Below are 24,051 nucleotides of genomic sequence, written 5' to 3'. Positions count from 1 at the left end.
AAATGTTGAACAATGTGACTCTTTCCTTTTTGATTTAAAGTTTAACTTTGTTTGATAGGGAATTAATCTTTTACCCAGTTGATTGTAATATAGATTGAATTAAATACACTGTATTATTATTTCCCCAGCTTTAAGTTTGACCTATACTCTACTTGAGCTTAAAAGTTAAGAATTAATAGTACATTTCCAAAAGCCAACCATTGTTATGGTTGATCAAGTACTATTTGATTTGTTAAGAAGGACATACTTCCCAATATTATTTGTGTACACTTAAATAATTGTGTATAAACAAAATATATAATCAGTAGGCACTAGTTCGTTGTTGACTTTTGCTGAACAATGGTCGAAAAAATATTTAAATATAAATATTGTTTTATGATTTAAAATTGGTATTTGCTGCTTCTCTGCTAAACACATCATATTTATGAGTAAGGGCAAAGACCTGTCAGCTTGAGTCAAATAATATTTCCTTGTAGGGTTCCATTCTTCTGCTAGCTTTGACCTTGTGAACTAGCTCATTGAAAATATGGCTTACTGTGTTGATCTTGTACAAAACAGGGTCCATAATCATATCACATTAACATGTTCCTCTTCTGGCATACATGTAATATTTGTCACTGGACATTAAACATCAATTCATCATCAGACACATTTAGATCCACTTTGTCAACGTGGTTTACATTCATATTACATTATTGAATGCATTTGATCATACAAGGAACATATCAAAGATCAAGCCAAAATATTTTTAAATATTTCACAACAGAAAATTCATAAAATCTTTAAAAAATCTCTTCTTCAAAAATATTTATACACCTTTATTGGGTTAAGTTAGCATTCATAACTCGGGAAAATATAATTTTAAATATCTTCTAGAAGGATAAAAAATATTTTTCATTGAGTCAATTAGGAGGTTTTTTTCTTTGGGATTAAGGGCCTTTTGTAAAATGCATCATTTATATAAAATGGCCTTTTTTTTTTTTAAACAAAATTGCTTTAAGACATCCTGGAATGAAAATTATAATTAACACCTTTCTTTTGCTAATTAATCATGTGTTTTACATTTATTTTCAGATATGGAGCACGATTAGCAAAGCCATCAGGATATGTTATAAACGACATCGTTTCAAATCTGTTTACCACTGCCAGTAATCCCAGCACAGACTACTGGATAGGTAAGTCAGAGATAAAATCAACTAAACCGCTAACACATTAGAAATAATAGGAACATATGTTTCAATCCATACATTCTTATATAGGGTAAAAACCACAAAACTCTGTTTAAGGGAGCTAACAGTTATCCAAAAAGTTTGAGGAGTACTAAAGTTGAAATGAGTAACTGTTCTTTTTGTATCATTTGAAGGATTGAAAAGAATTTACTTCATGATTTTTAATAGAGCCACCAAAAAGATGTGTGATATTTGATTGCACCAAACAATGAAAATTTGTTTACGAAAAGTCCACTTATATATTCCTTTTACATTTCACAATTTTTACTACAATTAGGTTGATTTGACCTACTTTTTATCGTATTAAGGGACTGAAAAAAAGCTTTGCATCTAGGTAAATATCTCTGATATATGTTGTAATTATTCATCATATAAGTCCTAATGCATTTCAGACACATTAGAAACACTGTGTCACATATTTTACACTTGACTGACAATATCATATGTATTTTACCACTGAAAAAAACTTTTTTACTTATTATATACATTTGATGTTCAAATAAGGTTAAATTGGATTTAAAGGAAGTATACGACTGTAACAACTTTTTTCTGCATGATATGAAACAAATAGAATTTTACTTTTGGCATGATCGTTTATTTTGTATTTGTTGCTCATAAGAATATTTTAAGTAATATTCTTTAAAAGTGTTTGATTAAATCTCCTTTTGAAAATGTGTGAAAAAGATAAGCAGCTGCATTTGGTTAATGCTTTGAATTATATATCTTTAGATATAGTGAACACATGGTGAATGTTTTGTTATATTTTAGGATATAATGTCCGAGGTTTAATAAATACAGAACGACATGTTGGATCTTGGAGTGATGGTACGCCTACAACAGCTGAGGTCGGTGTATGGGGGGATTTCGAACCTGACACACCCATGGGATCATGTGCTCGTGTTGACAGATCACATGATAATAAATGGTACATGGAATCATGTGATAGGTTGCTACAGTCAGTTTGTGAATTAACACCATGTCCTGACAGTAAGTTAAATTATATTGACTGAGATATTTCACCACTATTATCTGTAACGTGGCAGCCAGTTTTTATTTATGGAGGAAACAAGAGTCCCGCAGAGACTCACTGACCTTTGGCAAGAATAGAAAGAAAAAAGACAGCTGTTGTACAGTACTGAGGCTCTTGACTAAGACCCTTTAATATATTTTCAAGAGTAAAATCAACAAAATCACTGTTGCTTTCATATATGGTTGTGTGATGTCACAGTAGATGTTGTCTCATCTACATTCATGTTAGTTAGTATACATAAAAGCATACTGTGGATTTATTATTATTTGTTGGATACTAATTTTCCTGGATAAGGAGGGTATAGGTAAACAACGAATTTAAATGTTCAACCTACTACAAATTAATTATAGGTTTGTATGCAAACTTCGGGCAAAACCAGGAAATCAGATATCCATGAAAATACGAGTTTAGCTTGATCCACGAAAATTGGTATCCATGAAAAAAAAATGAATCAGCAGTTATAGGAATCACCAAAAATTGCAGGACCACATTAACCCACAACACAGACTCCTAAAAGAATAACAGATAACAAACAAAAAACAAAAAACATCAAACAACAGGTGTTTAGTTTAGTTTGGTTAAACCAGTTTTCACAAACCACACCTTTTGCTCATCTAGGTTGTATGTTGTAAAATGGAAACATGCAATAAAAAACTACATTTTGAAGCTACAAACAGGATAACTGCAATAAATTTAAACAAGGAAATAAAAAACAGTACATAATTTGGAAGGCAGGGTCAAGGTGTGCTGACTACTACAGGAAGCTAGCTAAGGTAGCTACAGTAGTAGGTTAGATAATGCCTCTTCAGACAAAACAAAAAATCAGAAGCAACAATCCTTACAGGTTTCATCAAGTCTCATACAATTTAATTGAAATCTGAGTATTAATGAAATGTAATGTTTTTTAATCTGTTCCTAGATTCATTTGAATATAAAAGAGATGTGTTGGTAATTTTAAAAAAAATAACAGGAGTGCATTTCCTGTTTAAGAATGTACTGGTATTCCAGTGATAAGTTTCAAGACACCTTTGCTGTACTTAGTATTTCTAACAATGGTCAGGAAGACATTGATGATGACTCACACTTTTTGTGTTATTTTTGTCATTTCAGACACCTTTAGATGTACAACAACAGGAAGATGTGTTGGTACTTCTAACATTTGTAATGGTCAAGACGACTGCGGAGATGGGTCAGATGAGAGAGCCTGTTGTAAGTTTTTTATGTTAAGAATGAAAAAAAAAAACGGATTTTATGCTTGATCAAATATTGATTCAGCTATGCTACAAAGTATAGATAGTAAATGACTATCTTAATTTGCTATAGTACAATTTTAATTTAATTTAAATTTTATGATCTCCCTTTATAGAAGTGTCTTTTTTTTTATAACTTTTATTGCATTTAAGAAGACCGAACTTAAGAGCTGTTTTAAATTTGTTTGCTGGATATTTTATGATTTGTTCAGTTTATTTCTTGAAGATGCGTTTTGCTTGAATCTTAAAGATTATAATTATTGTATCACTGTCAGTAAGAGTTTTATTATGATTTAACTTTTGATTTTAGTACAGCTACCTTGGACGGAATATTTTAATGGTAAATTTGAAATGCACTAAATATACAATATGGTGATGTTTTTATTTGTGTGATGGATTTTCATCGGAATATATATATCTGTTTTCATACTTTACTTTCAGTCCAAACTATTGGAGGACGATTGTTATATTTCTTAATTCTGTCCTTGAAAAAGCTTTTAAAATGTTATTTCCTCCAAAATTTATTCCTGTTCTTGCCAATAGTATTTAATTCTTATTACCCATTTTATATAAGGATTATGTTTAAATTACCAGTCACCTTGTACAATACCATTACTCAAGTTTTCATGTTTTAAACTCAATGCTGTAAACTTTTTGAATGCTTGTTGCAAATTTAAAAATGAAAATTTGATCACACCCATCTGTATGAAAAAAAAAACACCACAAAATGATGCATGACAAAAAAAAAGTTTTTAAATTTCCTCATGTTTCTGTCTCTTGCTATTGTGTGCATGCTATTATGGACAACATAATTATTTGCTATATATTGTGTATGGAATTTCAGGTTAACCTACTTAGCGGTGTTTTTATTCATTATTAGAGATTAAAGCCAATTACATTGAAGACAGCTAGCAAATAACAAAAACTAAACTTTAAATATAAAATTTTTCAATTCTGAGATTGAAGTTGTTACACATACATTGCATGCTACTTTGATTATTATGTAGAAATTTTATTTTGTGCACATTATCTTATGTAGAAATTGTCGTAAAAATTACATTTTAGTGGATTGAAATTCATGCATATCTTTTTTTACTGCAAAGGTAGAGAAGAAATTGTGGTGTGTGATAATTTAGAAAATAATCCAAATTCTATCATGTCTTTGCTAATTAATGTTATACCAGTTTTGTCTCAGCTTTAATAGAAGGAAGCTGTAACAGAAAGCTTTTTATTAAATACAGCTCAGTGTATTCCAATGCTAGCGACTTAAAATAAGCTGGTGCGTAACTAATTAGTGTTTCCAAGAAATTGCTACTTTAATCAATATTGACTAAGTAAATACTTCTTAACATGCTGACAATTGATTAAATAAGCCATAGGATACTCTATTCAGCTGTATTATGTATGTTAGTCAAATCAGTTCATCTGCAAATTAAGTAAAAAGTTTATATAAAAGTGGATTGTTAGGACTAAATGACTGTTTAAACCACTATCAGTATTTGATAGACTTCTTTGTCAGTTTTAGTTATAATTTGTTGATATTACCCATGCATCTGTTTAACCTTCATCAACATCTAGCGCACAGTTCTGCTCAAACCAGTGCTAGAAGTTATCTTCAACTTGCAATGAGTTGTTAGCTTTTGCCCTGTGTTGAAACCGCACTGTGACTTTAAGATGAAGAACAGAATAAAAAGCATTGTTCCTGTGCCTTGGAATATCCTGAAAGAACTAGAAAAAGATTTTTTCAGATTGCTTGAGAAAATTTATAGAAATCAATTAGTTTTTTTACACTTTTGTTTCAGAATGACTGATGATTGCCTAAACAAATCATGTTTCCCCTTGTACCTAAATTCATTTAATCAGGTTGGGTACACTACCATGTGCCAGTACTATTCGAACTTCAAGAAAATAGTTTCAAATATATATGTACAAATGTTATTTTGTTTACTTTTCATATCTTAAATGCATATCTGAACTCTTACTTGCCCAAAAAGTCTGAAAAATCATGGAAATGTAAAAAAAATCAAGGGCTTGAAAAGAAAACACTGAAGTCAAGGAACTGATAAAAATCCATTGTTTAACTGAACTGCATATCTGTAAAATTATTCCCCATCTCATTATCATGTTTGTTTTAATGTCCGGTAGATATCATACAAAAATAACATTTCCTTTGATTTATAATTAACATTAAGGGGTTAAGTATTTCAAAACATTTTCTTGAAAAATTGTGTAATTGTTATTCTTTAAAATTTTGTGATGCCTCCTTTTGCATTGCTTTTAAGGCCACTTCTGACCTTTATTATTTTTGCTTTGTTATTTCAGCAACTGATTGTAAGTATTACATGTCTGGGAATGGTGGACAGGTTACCATGCCAACCACAGGTTCAACATACCCAGCAAGTTCTACATGTATTTGGACAATAGAGGCTCCAGTTGGGGACAGAATACAAGTGCAGGTAACTACAAAATTGAAACAAAATTTGGCTATATATATGAAAATTGGTTTATGGATGACTTTCAAGATTTCTTTGTCATAAGATGTTTTTCTATGTTGTCATTTTATGTTTGAAATAAGACTTAAAGAATTTCATAAAATATAGCTTTTTTCAAGTAGATCAAGGTAAGAATGAGCTGATGAATCCATACTGTAAATCTTATTTAAATTGGCTGATGTTTTTCAGAAACAAGGAATTCAAGTAATTTTGTTTCCCAATCACTTTGATGTGTATTTTAAACAACCATTTTTAAGTTTGAAAAAAATGATTTTCTTCACTTTAAAACATAAAAAGCATAATTATTGAATCACCTTGAAGTGTAGTTTAGAATTTGACACCATTTTTCAGTTTGAAGTTATACTTATTTCACTTTAGAACAACATGCAATATTACTTGATGTGTACAAATATATTAGTGTTACATGTTTTCACTCTGCTTGCTTGATATATTAATTTCACAATTTGATTTTGTAGTATCACTTATTTGTTTTTTGTTTTGTGTGTATTAGCTTTCTGATCCTTCTACACCACAGGTAATGAAAAGGATTTAGTTCTTTAGGTCATGTTTGATAGAAATTAGTTTACATGTTTTGTTAAATTATCATTCATTGCAAGTGTATGTGCTGTGAAAAAAGACACAAACCAGCAGAAATTTAAAAGGAAATCTTTTTCATCCTGCTTGCCGCTGTATAGCCTTTTTGTGCTTAGGCGGCATAAAACAAACATCAATCAATCAAGCTTTCATTCATGAATTTTACTGTATTAAACTGTGATTGAAATTACAGCTAGCAAAGTGACAGTATAAAACTAATTTCTTTTAAACATGACTATTGACATAGCTTAGTGTCACATCTAATGCTGATATATTGTCTTTTTCTTATTAAATGTAAAAAATGTATTAAGAAAATTTTGGAAATTTTAGATTTTTTTTTTCCATTGAAAAAATATTCCCTGATAATATTTCATTTTTAAACTAGCGAGACAACATCTCAGCTTTTTATTTGCACATATCATATTTATAGTGTTCAGATTTCTTAAAAATTTAGTTTTTTGTAAGCATATAAAATGTCAAATTTGGCTTTGGAAGGTTTAACTAAAAATCCTGAAGTTTTATACAATGAATATTCATTCCTTCATGACAATAAAATAAGATATATCCATCAGAAAAGGCAATTTAAAACTTACAGTATGAACACATTTGCTGATATATTCATCAGAAAAGGCAATTTAAAACTTATGGTATGAACAAATTTGCTGATATATCCATCAGAAAAGGCAATTTAAAACTTATGGTATGAACAAATTTGCATATTCTGACCATTTTTTCCACCATTGTTATCACCATTAACATTAGCACCAACAGCGCTAACACATATTTTAAATGTACCCACTGTTTTTTATTTTTCATCTATAGTTAAGATTTTTAACATATACAGTAGTTTTTTATTTGTTGAACTACTAACTCCATTTTGTCCATTAAAGTCTCCTCATTCTTGTGTGTAACGTGTTCAGCTAATATGAAGTGATTTTCTAACATTTTTATATCCCTTTTCAATACTGTTGCTATTGTGATATTGAGTCCCAATTTGTCTTGGTGACCATTGAATGGGCTTCTATGGGAAAAAAAATGAAACAATTTTCCAACCAATCAATTTTATTGCTTTATAATGATGTGTATATGTAGTAACGGACAACTTAATACAGTTTTACTCCAGATCGAATTTCGCAGGTCGAAACTGCTCAAAAGTTCAGGGGATGAAAAAAACATGCATTTCAATTATAGGTTTTAAAGTCAGCTTTCAATTGCTTTTTTTGACCAACTGTGTTAAAAATCACAATCACACTAGATAGTGGCAAAATTAGAATTGGAGATGCATCAAATAATGATATAGGAGAAAATAACTGCCTCAAAGATTTGTTGACAAATTATGGATTAGAAAATTATTGATAATATTACTGACTCTCAATTGTAACCAGCCAATACTCTTATTTTGCTGTTGTATTCAATCTTGATCGGTTGGGAATTTTTAAACTATATTTAAGCAATTGTGTTTTTTTCAGTGTTCTGCAATATAAATGTCAGGTGCTTATCAGAATTGGCAATTAATCCTAGGTTATTGAGCACCTAATGCTTCTGTGTCAAATTATTGAAATGAAAGTGAATTTTAACTTTAGTTTTCTGTTTTTTGTTGTTGTTTTTTTCCCCCCAATTTTGAATAAAATCTATTTTATCATTGCACTCACCTGAAGAATTTGTTTGATGTCAAAAAAATAGATTTATATTACAAATGAGAATTAAATTGTCCATCTTAACACCTTTTAAATGAATTTTGTAAAATTGTTCTCTAGAATTGTGAAATCAATTAGGAATTCATTCATTTATTTATACATAATCCATGCATTATGGAATATTGATCATTTATATAAAATCCTTCTCATGTGATTTAAGCTCCATTTAATATTCCTTATCTTTAAATAAATCAAATCATCCTAGTTTCATTTCATTCACAGGTATTCAGCTATCTGATGGATAATCTAACATTCCATCACTGTAACTGTTCATCTCTTTATATACATGAGGAATCGGAAGAATTATTTGTTTGTGATATTAATTTTAGATGTCTCAAACTTCAATACTTTTCATTGATGAACGAATAGATGTCTATTATGTAATTGATTGTTTAAAAATACCACCTTGTCACAATTCAGTCTATAATGACTATATTTAGCTTGTTTGTTATTTCAGTAGTCAGTAGTGCATTTATCAATATCTCTTTTAAATAGAATTAGTAAAGTTTTTCTTATTAATATTTCACTACATAGTTATTAAAATCAATATAGTTATATGTTTTAACGTTTCCACTCAAAGATCTTCAGCAGGGATGGTCATTCTTCACTAATTGGTAGATGATTTACTTGATCAACACACAAATTTATTTAAGGAAATATATGCATATTAAGAAAACAATGAATACTGTACCAGTGTCAGTAGACCTTATCGCTATTTGGAAATCTGCGATGCTTGACCCGAGAATCTGCAACACTTGAACTATTGACGTCATACAACAATCACTTTTCCATTATAATATTGTGGCGTCAGATATTTTCTATTGTGACGTCAACATTTTACGGGAACCTTTGTGATGTCCAGTAAGGCGGACAAATAGCGATAAGGTGTTTATAGATATTGCTATAAATTTATATTAAAATTAGGGTGGTCAATTTTTTTTATAAAAATTATTGATAATAAGTATTTTAATGTCTTTAACATAATGTCCTTTGTCATTCAATAAATGCTAAAAATGCCAGATTAATTGTCCAATCATAATTAATGAAAAATCAGATTGAATGTGGGTCCAGCAGTCAGTATTACAGTGAAATGTATTTATGATTATAACCAATTTGATTTTTCAGTTCACTCAGTTTAATACAGAGGAAGATATTGATGTAGTAGAGTTCTGGGAAGGAAGTCCTTCTCTGTCAGACAGTCGATGTTTGGCTCGTCTCTCTGGCACATTACCAGCAAGTTATCAAGTTTTTATCAGTTCTAATAACTTTCTGACAGTGAGATTTGTATCTGATGCTTCCAGACAAAGAAGTGGCTTTACTTTTACTTGGAGAACAGGTACACATTGATGCTATTTCAAGTCTAATTTTAGAAGGCATTATGCAATATGTTTTATTTTTATTAATCATACATGCTTTAACAGAAGTGATATGACATTTTAGAATTTTTTTGACATCTCAAAAACCTTAATATATAATGTCTAAAGTTAAAAAGATCGTAAATCATAAGAAAAAAGAAATTTGTAATAAAGATAACCAGCATCTAATTGTTTTATTTCTATGTTAAACATATTCATTTAACTACAGTTTTTAAATATTCAGTCCTCAGAAAATTGTGAGACATGAATTCACAATATACTACTGTGGATTTGATTGGAACAAGGTAACCATGCAAAAATTTAAAAGTTCAATGAATTGCAAAATTTCTATAGGAATGTATGCAGACTTTGGCAATTCCACAAAATTGCAAGTTTTCATGAATCCACCAAAATTGGTATTCACAAAAATAAATGAATCCACAGTATTAAGCAGCTTTAGTCTTAGATTTTCAGTGAGTGTAAAAAAAAACAAAACTTGAACGAAACAATACCTTTTATAAATTAAATCAGATAACTTAATTTAATATGTTTTTATGGAATGTGTACAAGAAAGATACACATTTGAAGAAGGAGTTATGTTTATGTATCCATTGAATGTTTGAATTTTACAGATTTCCAGTGTCAGATTGCAAAATTATCGAACAAAAGATACACGACAGGTCAGTTAGGTGATGTCCTGACCTTGACCAATAACCAGGACCACACAACATGTGCAACTCAGTGTGCTTCAGCAATAACTTGTACTGGCTTCTCCTACAACAAAAATGACAACACATGTTTCTTACTGAAACAAGTAGCACTGCCTATTGATGACAACTGCTGTGATTTGTATGTGAAAACTTGTCCTCAGACTACAAATTACCCAGGTAAATAATAGTTAGTAAATCAGTACAGGTAACTAATAGTTAGTACATTAGTACAGGTAACCTGTAACATTATGATTTACTGAAGGAACTTACAGTAACTGTTGTTGATCAGGGCTCTTTTGATTGATATGTAAACATATTTGCTTAGACCACAAATTACCCTTGTATCTGTAACTAAGGTTGTATAGGAAAACTGTGAAGTGAAAAACCTACATATTGTGATTAGCTGCATATGTTGTTCAATACCTACATGTAGAAAACCTGATTATATTTTATTTCAGTTTGCCTGCTCACTTTTCTTCAAGAGTTTCAGTTTTAGAAAGGTCATGTTAGAGACATCATTAAGATTACAAAGAATTTTCATCAACTCACAATATATATTTTAAGAAAGGCATTTGAAATATCACATACTGTGTTAGAACATTTTCAGGACTTGTACATGTATAGCTGGTAGGAATATTTATTTTATAGAACCACAGATAAATTCTATTATTTTCTTCTGAATTTAACATGCTGCTTATGTCTACAGGGATATGTGAGCTGATCAAGATTTTCAAATTTTATGCCCTGACATTATACGTTTGACCTATTATCAACAAAAGCAGTCCTAAAACAGTGTTCCTAGCCAATTGTTAAGATTGTACTATACATATTCTTTTCCGATTCCTAAACAATAAAGTAGGCCAACTCTTTTTCATTGAAAGGTTCTGTCAACTGATAGAATAAGTTACATTGCTTCCAAGAAATTCAATATTTTGTTAGATATTGATCTTCATTAATATTCATAACTTAATCTATATTGGATTCATTTCAAATAATTTTAAAATCAATTCTTTAGAAACAAATGCATTGTTGATAATTTTCTATCCATTATTAATCTAGACTAGATATAGAACTAATCATCCCAGTAATTATGGTTCAGTTTTATATAACAAGATAATTAGGCTGTTTGACATTATTTACTACGGCAGATGTTGAATTTCTAAATTGGCCCCTTGTAGCATGTCAGAGAATATGCACTGAACATAAGGGATAACCTCATGGAAGTTTCCTTCCTCAATACTTTTCTTTGGGTGAGATTTTGCATATTGTCCTGTTTTACCTATTATTATACCCCAGTGTATATAGTGATGGGAGAGTCTTTTTCTCTGAATCTTAACCATATAATACCTTTGTTTTTACATGTAAGTGTAAGCAAATAAGTTAGTCATCAAATCTCATCATGGGGAAAATTAAAAATGCTGATGTTGAAAATATTTGAAATGTTATGCTTGTCTCATTCAGTACAATATAAATATTTGTTTAGTTGTATGTTTTCTGTATACACTTTCTTTATATTTTAGTAATTACACTTTCTTTATAATTTCAGTTAGAGATAACATTCCTTCACTCGGAGGATCAGTAACAGGGACATCTTATGACCAATTTATCTACAGTCCTCTCTACCCCCTACAGTATCCTGGGAACCTAGAAACTGTGTGGATTATTCAAAGTACTGGTAGTAATGTTGTTAGTGTTGAGGTAATGCACATCTGAAAATTGTTTGATTTGTCATCCATAGTTGTTTCAAACATAGAAATTAGACTACAGATTATTTATAATATTTAGGATTCCAAATAAACCTCATCATTACATGTTATTTTTTCCTGAAAGCTGGATATTTGTATCAATGCACAAAGATATTGACGCTAAAGCTGATTTTGACATTTTTGTTTTGACAAACATATAGGTGGCTCGAACATGGTAAAATCAACCTGTGACCTTGTTTGGGTTGTCAGGAGATCTTGGGACCTGATGTGTTATTTAAAAGTACCTGTGACCTTTTCAAATTTGCTAAAACGTGTTCTTGTGACCTGAAGCAATTTTTAAACGATCTTGTGACCTAAGAGGGGGAGGGTATCCTACTAGAAGACCCTATAGAGCAGGTAACATATTTTCACAAGTTGGACACTTTATTTAATGTGTTTTTCTGTTGAATTTTAGGTAAAAGACATACAACTCTGTGGATCTGATACAGTTGTTCTAAAGGATGGCAATAACCCAGTCACACCTACTCTTAAGACCTTGACCTCTAGTAGTAAATCAGGGGAGGTAATCTTATCAACAGGAAATAGAATGTATATCTACATGAAGTTAAAGGAACACTTGAAGTGTAGAGGTGTTTTACTGGCATATCGGGAAGGTAGGTTGTTAACTTGTGAATATAAATCTATATGAGGTGCCTTATTTACCAGATAATATGATTTATATTGGAAATAGTGAAATATGTAAAACTAGTTGTTTCTTTTGTGGTTTTAGTTCTATGTTTCATAGTTTTATATAAAATAGGTGCATATACTTTTATAAAAATACAAATTAATCTTAATGAAGATAGTTGAATTTAAATGATGGGCATATGTTCTTTTAAAATCATATACACATATTACTTATAGAAAATTGATTGATCGTGTATTTTTCAGGGTGCAATTTTGAGATAAAGAGTAACGCAGGTACAATTTTTACTCCTGGATTTGGTGTGGTTAATTATCCTGGAGTCCTGCAATGTTTCTGGTCTATAACATCAGTCAACAAAAGACAGCTGAGACTGCAGTTTAATGAGTACGATGTAGAAAATGGAATGGATTATCTACAGGTGAGATTACTAATGATGTAATTTATAAATGAGTACGATGTAGAAAATGGAATGGATTATCTACAGGTGAGATTACTAATGATGTAGTTTATAAATGAGTATGATGTAGAAAATGGAATGGATTATCTACAGGTGAGATTACTAATGATGTAGTTTATAAATGAGTATGATGTAGAAAATGGAATTGATTATCTACAGGTGAGATCACTAATGATGTAGTTTATAAATGAATAGGATTCTTGAGAATTCAAAAATTTTTCATGGTTAGGTCTTTGAGGGTGGACTAGTTTAATTATTATAAGACAAAGAGTGCCAAGGATTTCATTCATAAAAGATCATTGCTGCTGTAGTTATTACATGGAAAATTTTGTGCAAGCAGATAGGTCATCTACAAGATGCTAGTTATGCCACTTATAAATGTGAATTATATAGAAAACTTTATTGTAAGCTCTTACATTTCTTGCTGGGTTTCTATAAAAATTATATCAAAGGTTTATATTGCCATGTAAAGAAAACCTGAATAATCTTTGCTCTTGAAATAGAAAATTATTGTAGTTATTGATGTTGAACAGTTACAATGTGTTCTGGGGGGGGGGGGGGGGGGGGTCAGAAAACTGTTCTTTTGGATTGAGTTTTATAACACATTTAGTATAAATGTTTATAGCCCAGAAAGATCAGCTAAAAAGGATGATTTAATGCACAATGCATTTCAAATGTATTTGGAGACTTAACCTTTCATGACAAAAACAGTTAAAAAAAATAAATTATGACATTTATAATTATCCTTGATGTAACATGCAGCCTGAATGTTTAGCTAAACAAAACTTTGAGTAGGTGCCTTATTGAGATAAGATTCTGATTTAGTCAGATTTAAACAAAAATGGACATAAACACAGGCACTGAGAGTTTGTTTCCCATAGTAGTCACTGAGTGGATTTAGAATTGACATTTAACATTATTCACTTTTCAGGCATGGTTAGGAGATGATGATCAGGGTTCACCAATACACTCAGGTAATGGTTATTCTGGAAGCAAACCTCCTCCAATGGTGTCCACAACAGGACAGCTAGCTTTGAAGTTTACCACCAGTGCTGTCGGGAATCGTGCTGGATTTAGAGCCACATATACAACAGGTTGTAGTTTATTGTCAGACCAATCGTACACTGTTACTCCATCAAGGACTTCGATCATTGATGGTGATATCATGATAGTAAACTGTAACACAGGATACACGTTCCAGGCTCCTTATGCAGGGGAAGCACATGTTGCACTGACTTGTCAGCCTGATGGGGAGTATGATAAAACTGTCCCAGTTTGTTCACGTAAGTATTTTTGACAGACAATGTAGCCTTTGAATAAGAAGAACCCTTCTTCTTTGTGAAAGATATTCATGCATAATAGCAAAATCTGAATTTCACATTTTAAATTTAATTGAATTTGACAATAAATTTGTTATTATGAATTCTGTTTTATTCAGATATGTCCTCTCATACTGTTGCATCAATATTGTTTGTTATAAAAATTAACTAAGTTTCCAACTTCATTGCTTAGAACGTGGTAAGATTAATTCTCTAATCAAGAAATATGGTGTACAAAAGTATAAATGAAAACAAACAAGTAAAAAGAAAAAGTTCAGCAAAAACAGGGAAGTAAAAAGTTGATTTTGTTAAAAATTGCAAAACAGACAATCATTCAGATCCATTAATTTCATAGCAAAAGTGTGAATCACAACCGATTTTTTATATTGTAGAGGCATTTTGTGGTAAGGTACCAACAATAGAAAATGGTTATGTACTATCATCTACTGGATTGTTTGGAGGGAACCAGGTGATGTATGCATGTAACCCAGGGTTCACTCCTCCAACAGGAACCATCAGCTGCCAGAGTAACAGTTTATGGGAGGCATCTCCTACTTGCACAGGTAAAAATATAAAAGATGACTTTTTAGGCAAAATTTAGAAAATACACTTACTGATTCTTTATTAAAATCATTGGAATTAAAGAAATATTAAACTAGACTAGGTGTTAATGTTTGTGGGTGGTAAGACACACCCATTAGAGTAATAAACCAAATAAGGTTTGCTATATCAAAGGCAGAAACGGTTAAATGATTAAAAAAGAACATTTTCATAGATTCCAATCCAGGAATTTAAATTTCCTCATATATTACTGCACAAGGAAAACAGTTGTCAAATTAGTTTGTCAAACTAGAAGAAATAGAAAATTTGAAATATTCATTGGATGATTCTTATACTACCAATATGTTTTAACTTTAATTTCAATTTTGATTTATTACTTTAAAAATAAAAATAAGTATGAAGATAATGTGATTAATTATTATTTGCTTAGCATCCAAATATTTCAAGCATATTCAGGTAGATATCATTATTTAATATATTGATTTATAAACATATTCAATGAAATGAATATGTATATATTTATATTTTGTTGAATTATATTACAATATGATTTGTATTTTCAGCCAATTCCTGCAGTGCCCAATCTTTATCCGTTACATCTGGTCGTAGGGATATTATTAAAGGAGATGGAACATCACATGGCAGTATATTATCATACTCATGTGACCAAAACTATGAGCTGATTGGTCCATCTAGGATTGAATGTAAAAATGGAGCATGGTCAGGCACTACACCAAGATGTCAGAGTATGTGAAGTTTGATTCTGTATTTAAAAGATTTTCAGTTGATTCATTGTCAATTGATTGATTTTTTTAAAATTTGCATTAAGAAATTTGTTTTTAATTTCTATATTTTCATAGATAAACTACCTTTCATCTATTTCATCGAAAGAGGCCAAGCATGAATTTGATGATGCAATAACAAAAAACAAGAATGTAAGGGCTATTTTTAGACCTAAAGCTTGTGTATCACAATTCAATGTAAAACGTTTTATTAATTTGCACTTAAGGTAGATCATAGGTATATATTTCCTCAGATAGAATTTTTTTATACTTTGCCAAAATAAAGATTTTTCTATGCTCTTTCCAAAAATATTATAAAAAGTATGGGTCACCGTGCTATTTTTCAAGCTATGGGTTGTACGAAATTGCGCAAATTTGCTTAGATTGTTCATGAAAAAACACATTTTTGTGCATAAAAAGAAATCTATGAGATAGAATTTTGAAATAAAATATGAGAAGATAGGTTTTATAATATGCTTTAAGAAAATAAAAAGAAAAAATGGTGTCACTGAACTAGTTTTCTTGCTACAATTAGAATTTCCCTATCAGTCCAGTATACATTTTTTACTAAAAGAGTTATCTCCCCTTAAATGGCCAAGCTGAAAAAATGATTCCAAAAACACAATTATTTGGTATTTATTTAAACATTTTGAATAAAGCAATAAATCACCAAGTTTTCTTTCATTAAATAAAAGTCTAACCTATAAATTGCCTATCTGTCTCCAAATTTGCAGATTTGGGCAAAGATCTAGACCGATTGTGTACTGCGATTGTACAATCCAAGATGGCGGTATACCATGAATCTATCTTAAGATATATTCTCCATAAACACAGAAATATTACTGTTGAAACTTTCGTTCAAATAAACAAGACTTTTTTGTAAATTTCCTTGTGTTATGCAAATATGTCATGTACAGATTCTCAAATGAAGGCTTTTTTGGATACATAATTATACATTTGATACCAATTTTTGTGGATTTCAATGGTACATGAAAGCATGAATTTCAAATGTTCAACAAATTACAAATTTTCTATATGAATGTATGCAGACTTTGGCACAACCACAAAATCGAATATTCATCAAAATGCAAGTTTTCTTCAATCCGCAAAAATAAATGAATCCACAGTAAATTACGCTTCTCATTCTTCTCACTCTGTGAGAAAAAAAACTTTGAACTGAAACCTATAACTTTATTTTGCATTAAAAATAAAATTTCTAACAAATCTTGATCGTACGTTATTATTCAGATATTCGATGTCCACCTCAGTTTATCACCAATGGTACAGTTGTCTTTAGTGGTGTTTTAAATCAGGGAGATGATGTAACGGTCAACTGTAACACAGGATTTCAAGTGTCTGGGACCAATCCCTACAAATGTGGTCAGACTCCTCCAACCTGTCAGAGTAAGTTAGCAAAAAATAATGTATGGATTGTTTAAATATATGTATACATGTAGAGATGAATAACTTTAGAAATGGAAGTCGTAAGCTTTTTTATTGATTTTTGTTTTGCAGAAAATATTTCAGTATGTTCAGGATTAGAACAAATTAATCAGCAAAATCATTTTGTTGGTTCTTATATATTTGGTAACACACATGATATGAAAACCATTAGGATAAGTGGTATAGCAATACATTGGTAAGTCTAGAACTGTTAGCTCCTTTCTAGGCTCTTAGGAGGTTTTGTTGCAAGTTTGTGTGTGTGTTGAGGGAAAAAGGGGGGTGGGGGTGCTTAAGATTTATTTGTTCGCAATAATATCAAGCTATTTTTCCATTTTAACAATATGCTGAAATCATTGTATGCCCAAATGCCTTAAAATAGGCCAGTAGTGATGTCCAGTAGTCTTTAAAAGGAAATCTTTTTATTTTCTAGATGTTGATGAATGTACAGCAGGGACTGCCACATGTAATCAGAACTGTGTAGACTATTCTGGTGGATACTATTGTACATGTAACAGTGGATACAAACTGTCTTCTACCAATCCTACTATCTGTGAAGGTAAGTAAACATTGGGAAGGGGGCTGAATAAGAATTGTGTGGACTATTTGATACAAAATCTGCCATAAATTGATGTTGGACATGAGGCAGATTTAGGCAACAGTTTGTGAGTGGAATTTGAAAAGGGGAACTGAAATATCAGAACTGCATCAGAGAATTGAATCTACAAATTTAATACTAAAATTTTGAAGCGGCAATATTTCGAGTTCTATAACCGATTTTTTTATTTGGTGAAATAATGACAAATTATTAACTTCTTTTTATTTTTCTATTGTAGATATTGATGAATGTGCCTATAACAATGGATATTGTGACCACAGCTGTGTTGATGTTGAAGGATCCTACAACTGCACCTGTAACTATGGATATGACCTTTATACATACAATGGATTCCAAGGATTAAACCTACAAGCAGGAGAAGATGGGAGGTCACCATGGCACTCTTATCACATTGGTCATTCTTGTGTGTGTAAGTAATATATGTGACTGAAAACAAAGACTTGGGATTAGATTGTAGTTTGAATGGAATTTTTCATGCAACACATGACTGGACTTTTAAAAAAGCTACCAGTTAACAACTCTATAAAATGAAAAAAGTCCATTTCTAATGAAGATTTGTTTTGTGCTGAATAATTATCTAATTTTGTATATAACATATCAAGCACTTTGCTTTATTCAAATATTTTTGATTTTTACCCCATTTTGTTGTGACATATATTTGATATTTTCAGTAAAACAATGTCCAATGCCTAGCCAGACAATAGGTCATGGAAGATCACTGACATTACAATTGACCTTTACCCAGGGTGACTCGGTGCAGTATTTATGTGATGTTGGGTATGTTGTTTCTGGATCTAATTCTGCCACAACAACTGTATCTTGTCAGGGAGATGGCACATGGAATCCAGCTATACCTACATGTACATGTAAGTAGATTGACGATCAGATGTAATGAGAAATTTCAAATTGATTGAATGATTATAATTTTGACAATTGAAAGTTTGCTAGAATTATTACAAAGAAAAGCTATCCTGTAAATTGTAATCAACATCTATATAACTTAACAAAGAGCTCGAATTCTTAATGTTATCATGCTCAAAATATTTTTATTTTGAAATTTTGATAACATACTGTAAATTCATAAAATAGTGCCTGCTTTTATTATTGTCATTATTGTGATTGTTAGACAATTGACACAAATGGGACTTTATATATTGCGATTTCAGGAAATGATGCATACAAATTATTCTATCACGGTTTTTAATTTTGTGACACCTATCTCATCGCTATTTTCACAAAAATTGAAACCTTGCAAAAATTTCTGAATTTACAGCAATTTAATTGTTTGCTTAATGAAAATTTTCAAACTATTATGACCTATTAATGATGCAACTATTATAATATTTTCTGTTTGTAGCGGCCTCATGTTTTCTGGATGTAGTTGCCGATAGTAACACCACACCTACTGGCAGTATTAACTACAATAGTGCTTATACTCTCCAGTGCGATCCTACTAACAGCACTGGTGTGACACTGAGGAGATATTGTTCTTATAAACCAGATACCAAACGTTACGGTACAGTCGGAGATAATATGCATTGTCCAGGTAAGATTGTATGTCATGCTCCAAATTACTGTACCGTAGAAAGGCTTGTATAGTCCGCGGTTTTATTTTCCAAAATTGGACCTTCCAGAAGGGGTGCGGACTATAGAGTACAATAAGCAAGAAATAAGAGAAAAATTTCAATTTCGCAGGCGAGGTGGTTTGTTTACGTTCCGCCATCTTTGTTATTTATATTGTAGAGGGCGCTCTTATCATTTTTCAAACTAATAATTTTAACTCATCCATATTAATAAGTTATTTCTATTCAATATCAAATTAATACTGATAAATATAAAAACTAAACCTTTCATTACAAATTTATCGTTTCTTTTCAATGCATTGGTTGAAATAAACTGGTATCTGCTTGATTGAAACGATACAAACATAGTGAAAAAGACAACCGTAAACCAGCTAAGAATTTGTAAACTACAAAACGTAATCGGTTATTGTTCGTTCCGTTTTGGTGTTTCATACTAACTAATATGGTTTGTATTAGCTTAAGACCCTTCAAACATTAATGTGATAGATATATTAAAGACTGTTTTACAAAAGGATGGAACTGTTTTACTTTCAAAGTCGTATTATAGTGATATCTGTTATGTACGGATTTCGACTCTCACCGGTTAATTTCTTCTTTTACACGTGCTTTTTAAACTTCCTGTTTAAACATACACAAGTTTCTAAATAGTTTTTTAAGTGAATTAAACTTATTTTAACAATCATGAAGCGTTCTAGAATCATTTACAAGCAGTTTCAGCTTCAGTTTGATGATGGAAAACAGGTTTTTCCAAGAAAAAACCGCAAACGACCGCACAGGATTTGAAATTACCGGAGTTTCATTAGACCTTTTCTAACAGTTACAAAAAGTTTTTTTACCTAAAATTTCATGGGGAGAAGGGGGTGCGGACTATGTACCAGTGCGAACTATACAAGCCTTTCTACGGTACCTATAAAACAGATACCAAACGTTATGGTACAGTTGGAGATAATATGCATTGTCCAGGTAAGATTGTATGTCATGCTCCAAATTACTGTACCTATAAAACAGATACCAAACGTTATGGTACAGTTGGAGATAATATGCATTGTCCAGGTAAGATTGTATGTCATGCTCCAAATTACTGTACCTATAAACCAGATACCAAACGTTATGGTACAGTCAGAGATAATATGCATTGTCCAGGTAAGATTGTATGTCATGCTCCAAATTACTGTACCTATAAAACAGATACCAAACGTTATGGTATAGTTGGAGATAATATGCATTGTCCAGATAAGATTGTATGTCATGCTCCAAGTTACTGTACCTATAAACCAGATACCAAACGTTATGGTACAGTCAGAGATAATATGCATTGTCCAGGTAAGATTGTATGTCATGCTCCAAATTACTGTACCTATAAAACAGATACCAAACGTTATGGTACAGTCAGAGATAATATGCATTGTCCAGGTAAGATTGTATGTCATGCTTCAAATTACTGTACCTATAAAACAGATACCAAACGTTATGGTACAGTCAGAGATAATATGCATTGTCCAGATAAGATTGTATGTCATGCTCCAAGTTACTGTACCTATTAAACAGATATCAAACAATATTATTCAGTTGGAGGTTATATACATTGCAATGATAAGTTGGAATGAGGATAAAATTAGTTAAAATTCCAGTTCATAGGTTACAATACTGTTTGAAAAATATTCATTTTTCCTGGTTAATTTTTCCAGATGATTTTCCAAAGGAAAAATCCAGTTATTAAAATGGCTAAGTATGCGGACTGGTGGCTGCCAACTGTTATACATGCAATAACTTATGAACAGTTCAACAATGTTTCTCAAATTTTAATATGATGTTACTCATAACAAAATGGAGATCAACTTCAATATTGAGGATTTTCACATTTACTATTCTAGAGTTATGGTCCTTTATACATAGATTGGAAAATGGCACTTAATGTTGTTTCTGTACAATAACTTGAACTGTTCAGTAAATACTTTTTACCATACATCATACATTAAAATACATCAATTTCATTGTACTAGCTGGCCTTTTAAGTTCAACAATGGTTACTTTCAAAATAAAGAAACCTGGTTTGCTATCAACTTGACAGCTCATTTCTTGTTTGTATGATTGTTTAGGCATATCAACTCAGCCCAGCCTTAGTTATAAACTCTTTCTTGGGAAATTTCAAAGCAAGCCCAATAAGTACTTCTTTTTGGTAAACACTGTATTTTCAGTCATCTTTATAATAATAAGTATTGTGAATGTTGTCATTACATGCTTCATTTACATAGAAGAAGTCCATAGTTGATATGTACCCAAGTTGTCACAAAAAATATATATTTAAATCGCTGCATTTGTTCCAATTCAACAAAGTGTGGTCCCAATTTACTACTTAGGTAAAAACAAGTACTAACTTATTGTACTCATGACTTTAGGAAACAAACTACACTTAGTACAAAAATCATTGTAAATTTGAGTTGATTTTAGACCACTGCAAACACCTGCAATGGCTATAATGGTAGTACTGCAGTTTCTGATTTTACACATGAATTATGGACTACCACAGATGATTTATTTTGAAGTTTTAGTTACTGTTTTTTGTGTATTTAACCTATATAATGTGCAAACACCAAAGAAATGAATAATTTCTGCTGTTTTCTATTTTAGCTGTTGATTGTGGTACTACTACATCTATATCTGGAAGTAACCCTTTTTCCAATACCTGTACAGTGTATGGCTGTAGTTTTATATTCAGCTGTTCAGGGAGCTACCAACTAGCAGGAACCAGTTCTAGTGGGGACACAGTTATCAGATGTGGTGTAGATGGACGATGGGACTATGGTGATTTACGGTGTATCAGTCCCCTATGTAAGGATCCAGGCACCCCACCAGATGCTACACAGGTAGCCACCTCCTATGAAATTGGTACAGAAGTAACTTATCAGTGTACAAGAACTGGTTATGCCCCCTCGTTCTCTACTCCACTCAGATGTCAGGCAGTAGGAAATACTGTGCAGTGGATTCCCTCAACTCCACCTTCATGTGTTGGTGAGTATATACTTTTTCATGGCAAATATCAAGTCTTTCTAAAATAAACATATGAATAGGAGCAGATTTCAGAGAGACTGGAAATGGAAAAAAGCAGAAATTCAACAGAATGAAAATGCAATTTTGTTTCGAAAAATTGTTTTATTTACACGAACAAAAATGACAAGTTTCATGAAATAAATTGAAAAAGAAAAAGTCTAGAAACAGTTTAGAAATCCACAAACATTAAGGAATTGGATAAAACATCTATGTAATGTAATTATATGTTTAGAATTGCCTCATAAGTTTATTGTTTGTTTAAGGATATTCAAAGCATGTTTTTCATGCTAATTTAACCTTTTTTTTCAGATATTACAAAACCCACTTTTCTGAATTGTATTACATCTGACCTCTCAGTAGAATTGTACAAAGCACCAAATCATGCTGTTCCTACTGCTACTGACCAGTCTGGGTTTGTCCAATCGGTGACCACTGTCCCTGCTAACTACAGGCCAACACATGTGGTACCTAACTCCATAGTAGTGACCTATACAGCTACAGACGGCAATAATAATGAAGGAACTTGTAGTTTTAATATACAAATAAAAGGTAAGTAACTACAGGCCTGCACATGTGGTACCTAACTCCATAGTATTGACATATACAGCCAAAGACAACAATGATAATGAAGGAACTTGTAGTTTTAATATACAAATAAAAAGGTAAATAACTACAGGCCTGCTCATGTGGTACCTAACTCCATAGTGGTGACATATACAGCTAAAGACGGCAATAATAATGAAGGAACTTGTACTTTTAGTATACAAATAAAGGATAAGTATCTACTGTTCATGTGGTAGCTAACTTATTATATACACTGCTGATGTTAGCAACAGTAAGAAAATATGTATGAAAAGCTACAGGCCTGGTGCTTTACAAAAAATCTTACAACTAACATTAGTCTTGAGCTACTCGTACTGGTTTTTTGCTGTGCATGTACTGATTTTGTGTCATGGATGGATATTCCATAACCTTTGTTTTTTCTATTAAGAAATTTTAGTTGTAAGATGTTTTGTGAAACACAGGCCAGGTCAGTACATGTGGTACCCAAAATGTCCTCTTACACCCCCCAAGTTTTATGTTGCATTCATACACTGTATACAGAGGATGATATAAAATGTCCTGTACCAAGTCAGGAAAATGGCCATTGTTATATTATAGTTCGTTTCTGTGTGAGTTACATTTTAATGTTGTGTTTCTGTTGTGTCGTAGTTCTCCTCTTGTATTTGATGTGTTTCCCTCAGTTTTGGTTTGTGACACGGATTTGTTTTTTTCTCTCGGTAGATTTATGAATTTCGAACGGCGGTATACTACTGTTGCCTTTGTTTATATATCAATAAATTGAATTGCATTCCTTAATTTTTACAGAATTATATAACCACACTTTGCAAATTATATATAAGATACACTAAAATAGTTTTAAAGAGGAACCAGATTGCAGATATTTTTGATTGACAAATGATTGAGAATGGAAAGATACTTCCCGATGCT

At 31.3% G+C, this 24,051-nt stretch overlaps 1 protein-coding gene across 8 annotated transcripts in view; it reads left to right on the top strand.

Moving 5' to 3' along the window:
• The window catches only part of LOC127700332 (sushi, von Willebrand factor type A, EGF and pentraxin domain-containing protein 1-like), a 98,944-nt gene that overhangs the window by 17,390 nt on the left and 57,503 nt on the right, over positions 1–24,051 (top strand). For 4 of the 8 annotated variants that reach the window (XM_052203748.1, XM_052203747.1, XM_052203743.1 and 1 more), the window contains exons 4-24: positions 1,075–1,175; positions 1,998–2,216; positions 3,370–3,468; positions 3,820–3,849; positions 5,832–5,965; positions 6,513–6,536; positions 9,418–9,628; positions 10,280–10,534; positions 11,904–12,055; positions 12,518–12,716; positions 12,994–13,166; positions 14,137–14,488; positions 14,917–15,087; positions 15,649–15,831; positions 17,116–17,271; positions 17,741–17,866; positions 18,144–18,335; positions 18,598–18,792; positions 19,284–19,472; positions 22,141–22,521; positions 22,870–23,109. In XM_052203748.1, the coding sequence (XP_052059708.1) occupies positions 1,075–1,175; positions 1,998–2,216; positions 3,370–3,468; positions 3,820–3,849; positions 5,832–5,965; positions 6,513–6,536; positions 9,418–9,628; positions 10,280–10,534; positions 11,904–12,055; positions 12,518–12,716; positions 12,994–13,166; positions 14,137–14,488; positions 14,917–15,087; positions 15,649–15,831; positions 17,116–17,271; positions 17,741–17,866; positions 18,144–18,335; positions 18,598–18,792; positions 19,284–19,472; positions 22,141–22,521; positions 22,870–23,109 (3,782 nt within the window). The other 4 variants (XM_052203746.1, XM_052203744.1, XM_052203749.1 and 1 more) reach the window with 4 other exon arrangements.

This window comes from Mytilus californianus, unplaced genomic scaffold, assembly GCF_021869535.1.
Source record: "Mytilus californianus isolate M0D057914Y unplaced genomic scaffold, xbMytCali1.0.p SCAF_5, whole genome shotgun sequence".
In the NCBI taxonomy this organism is placed as follows: Eukaryota; Metazoa; Mollusca; class Bivalvia; order Mytilida; family Mytilidae; genus Mytilus; species Mytilus californianus.
The sequence above is the reverse complement of the archived record's forward strand: the minus strand, read 5'-3'. Positions and strand labels throughout refer to the sequence as shown.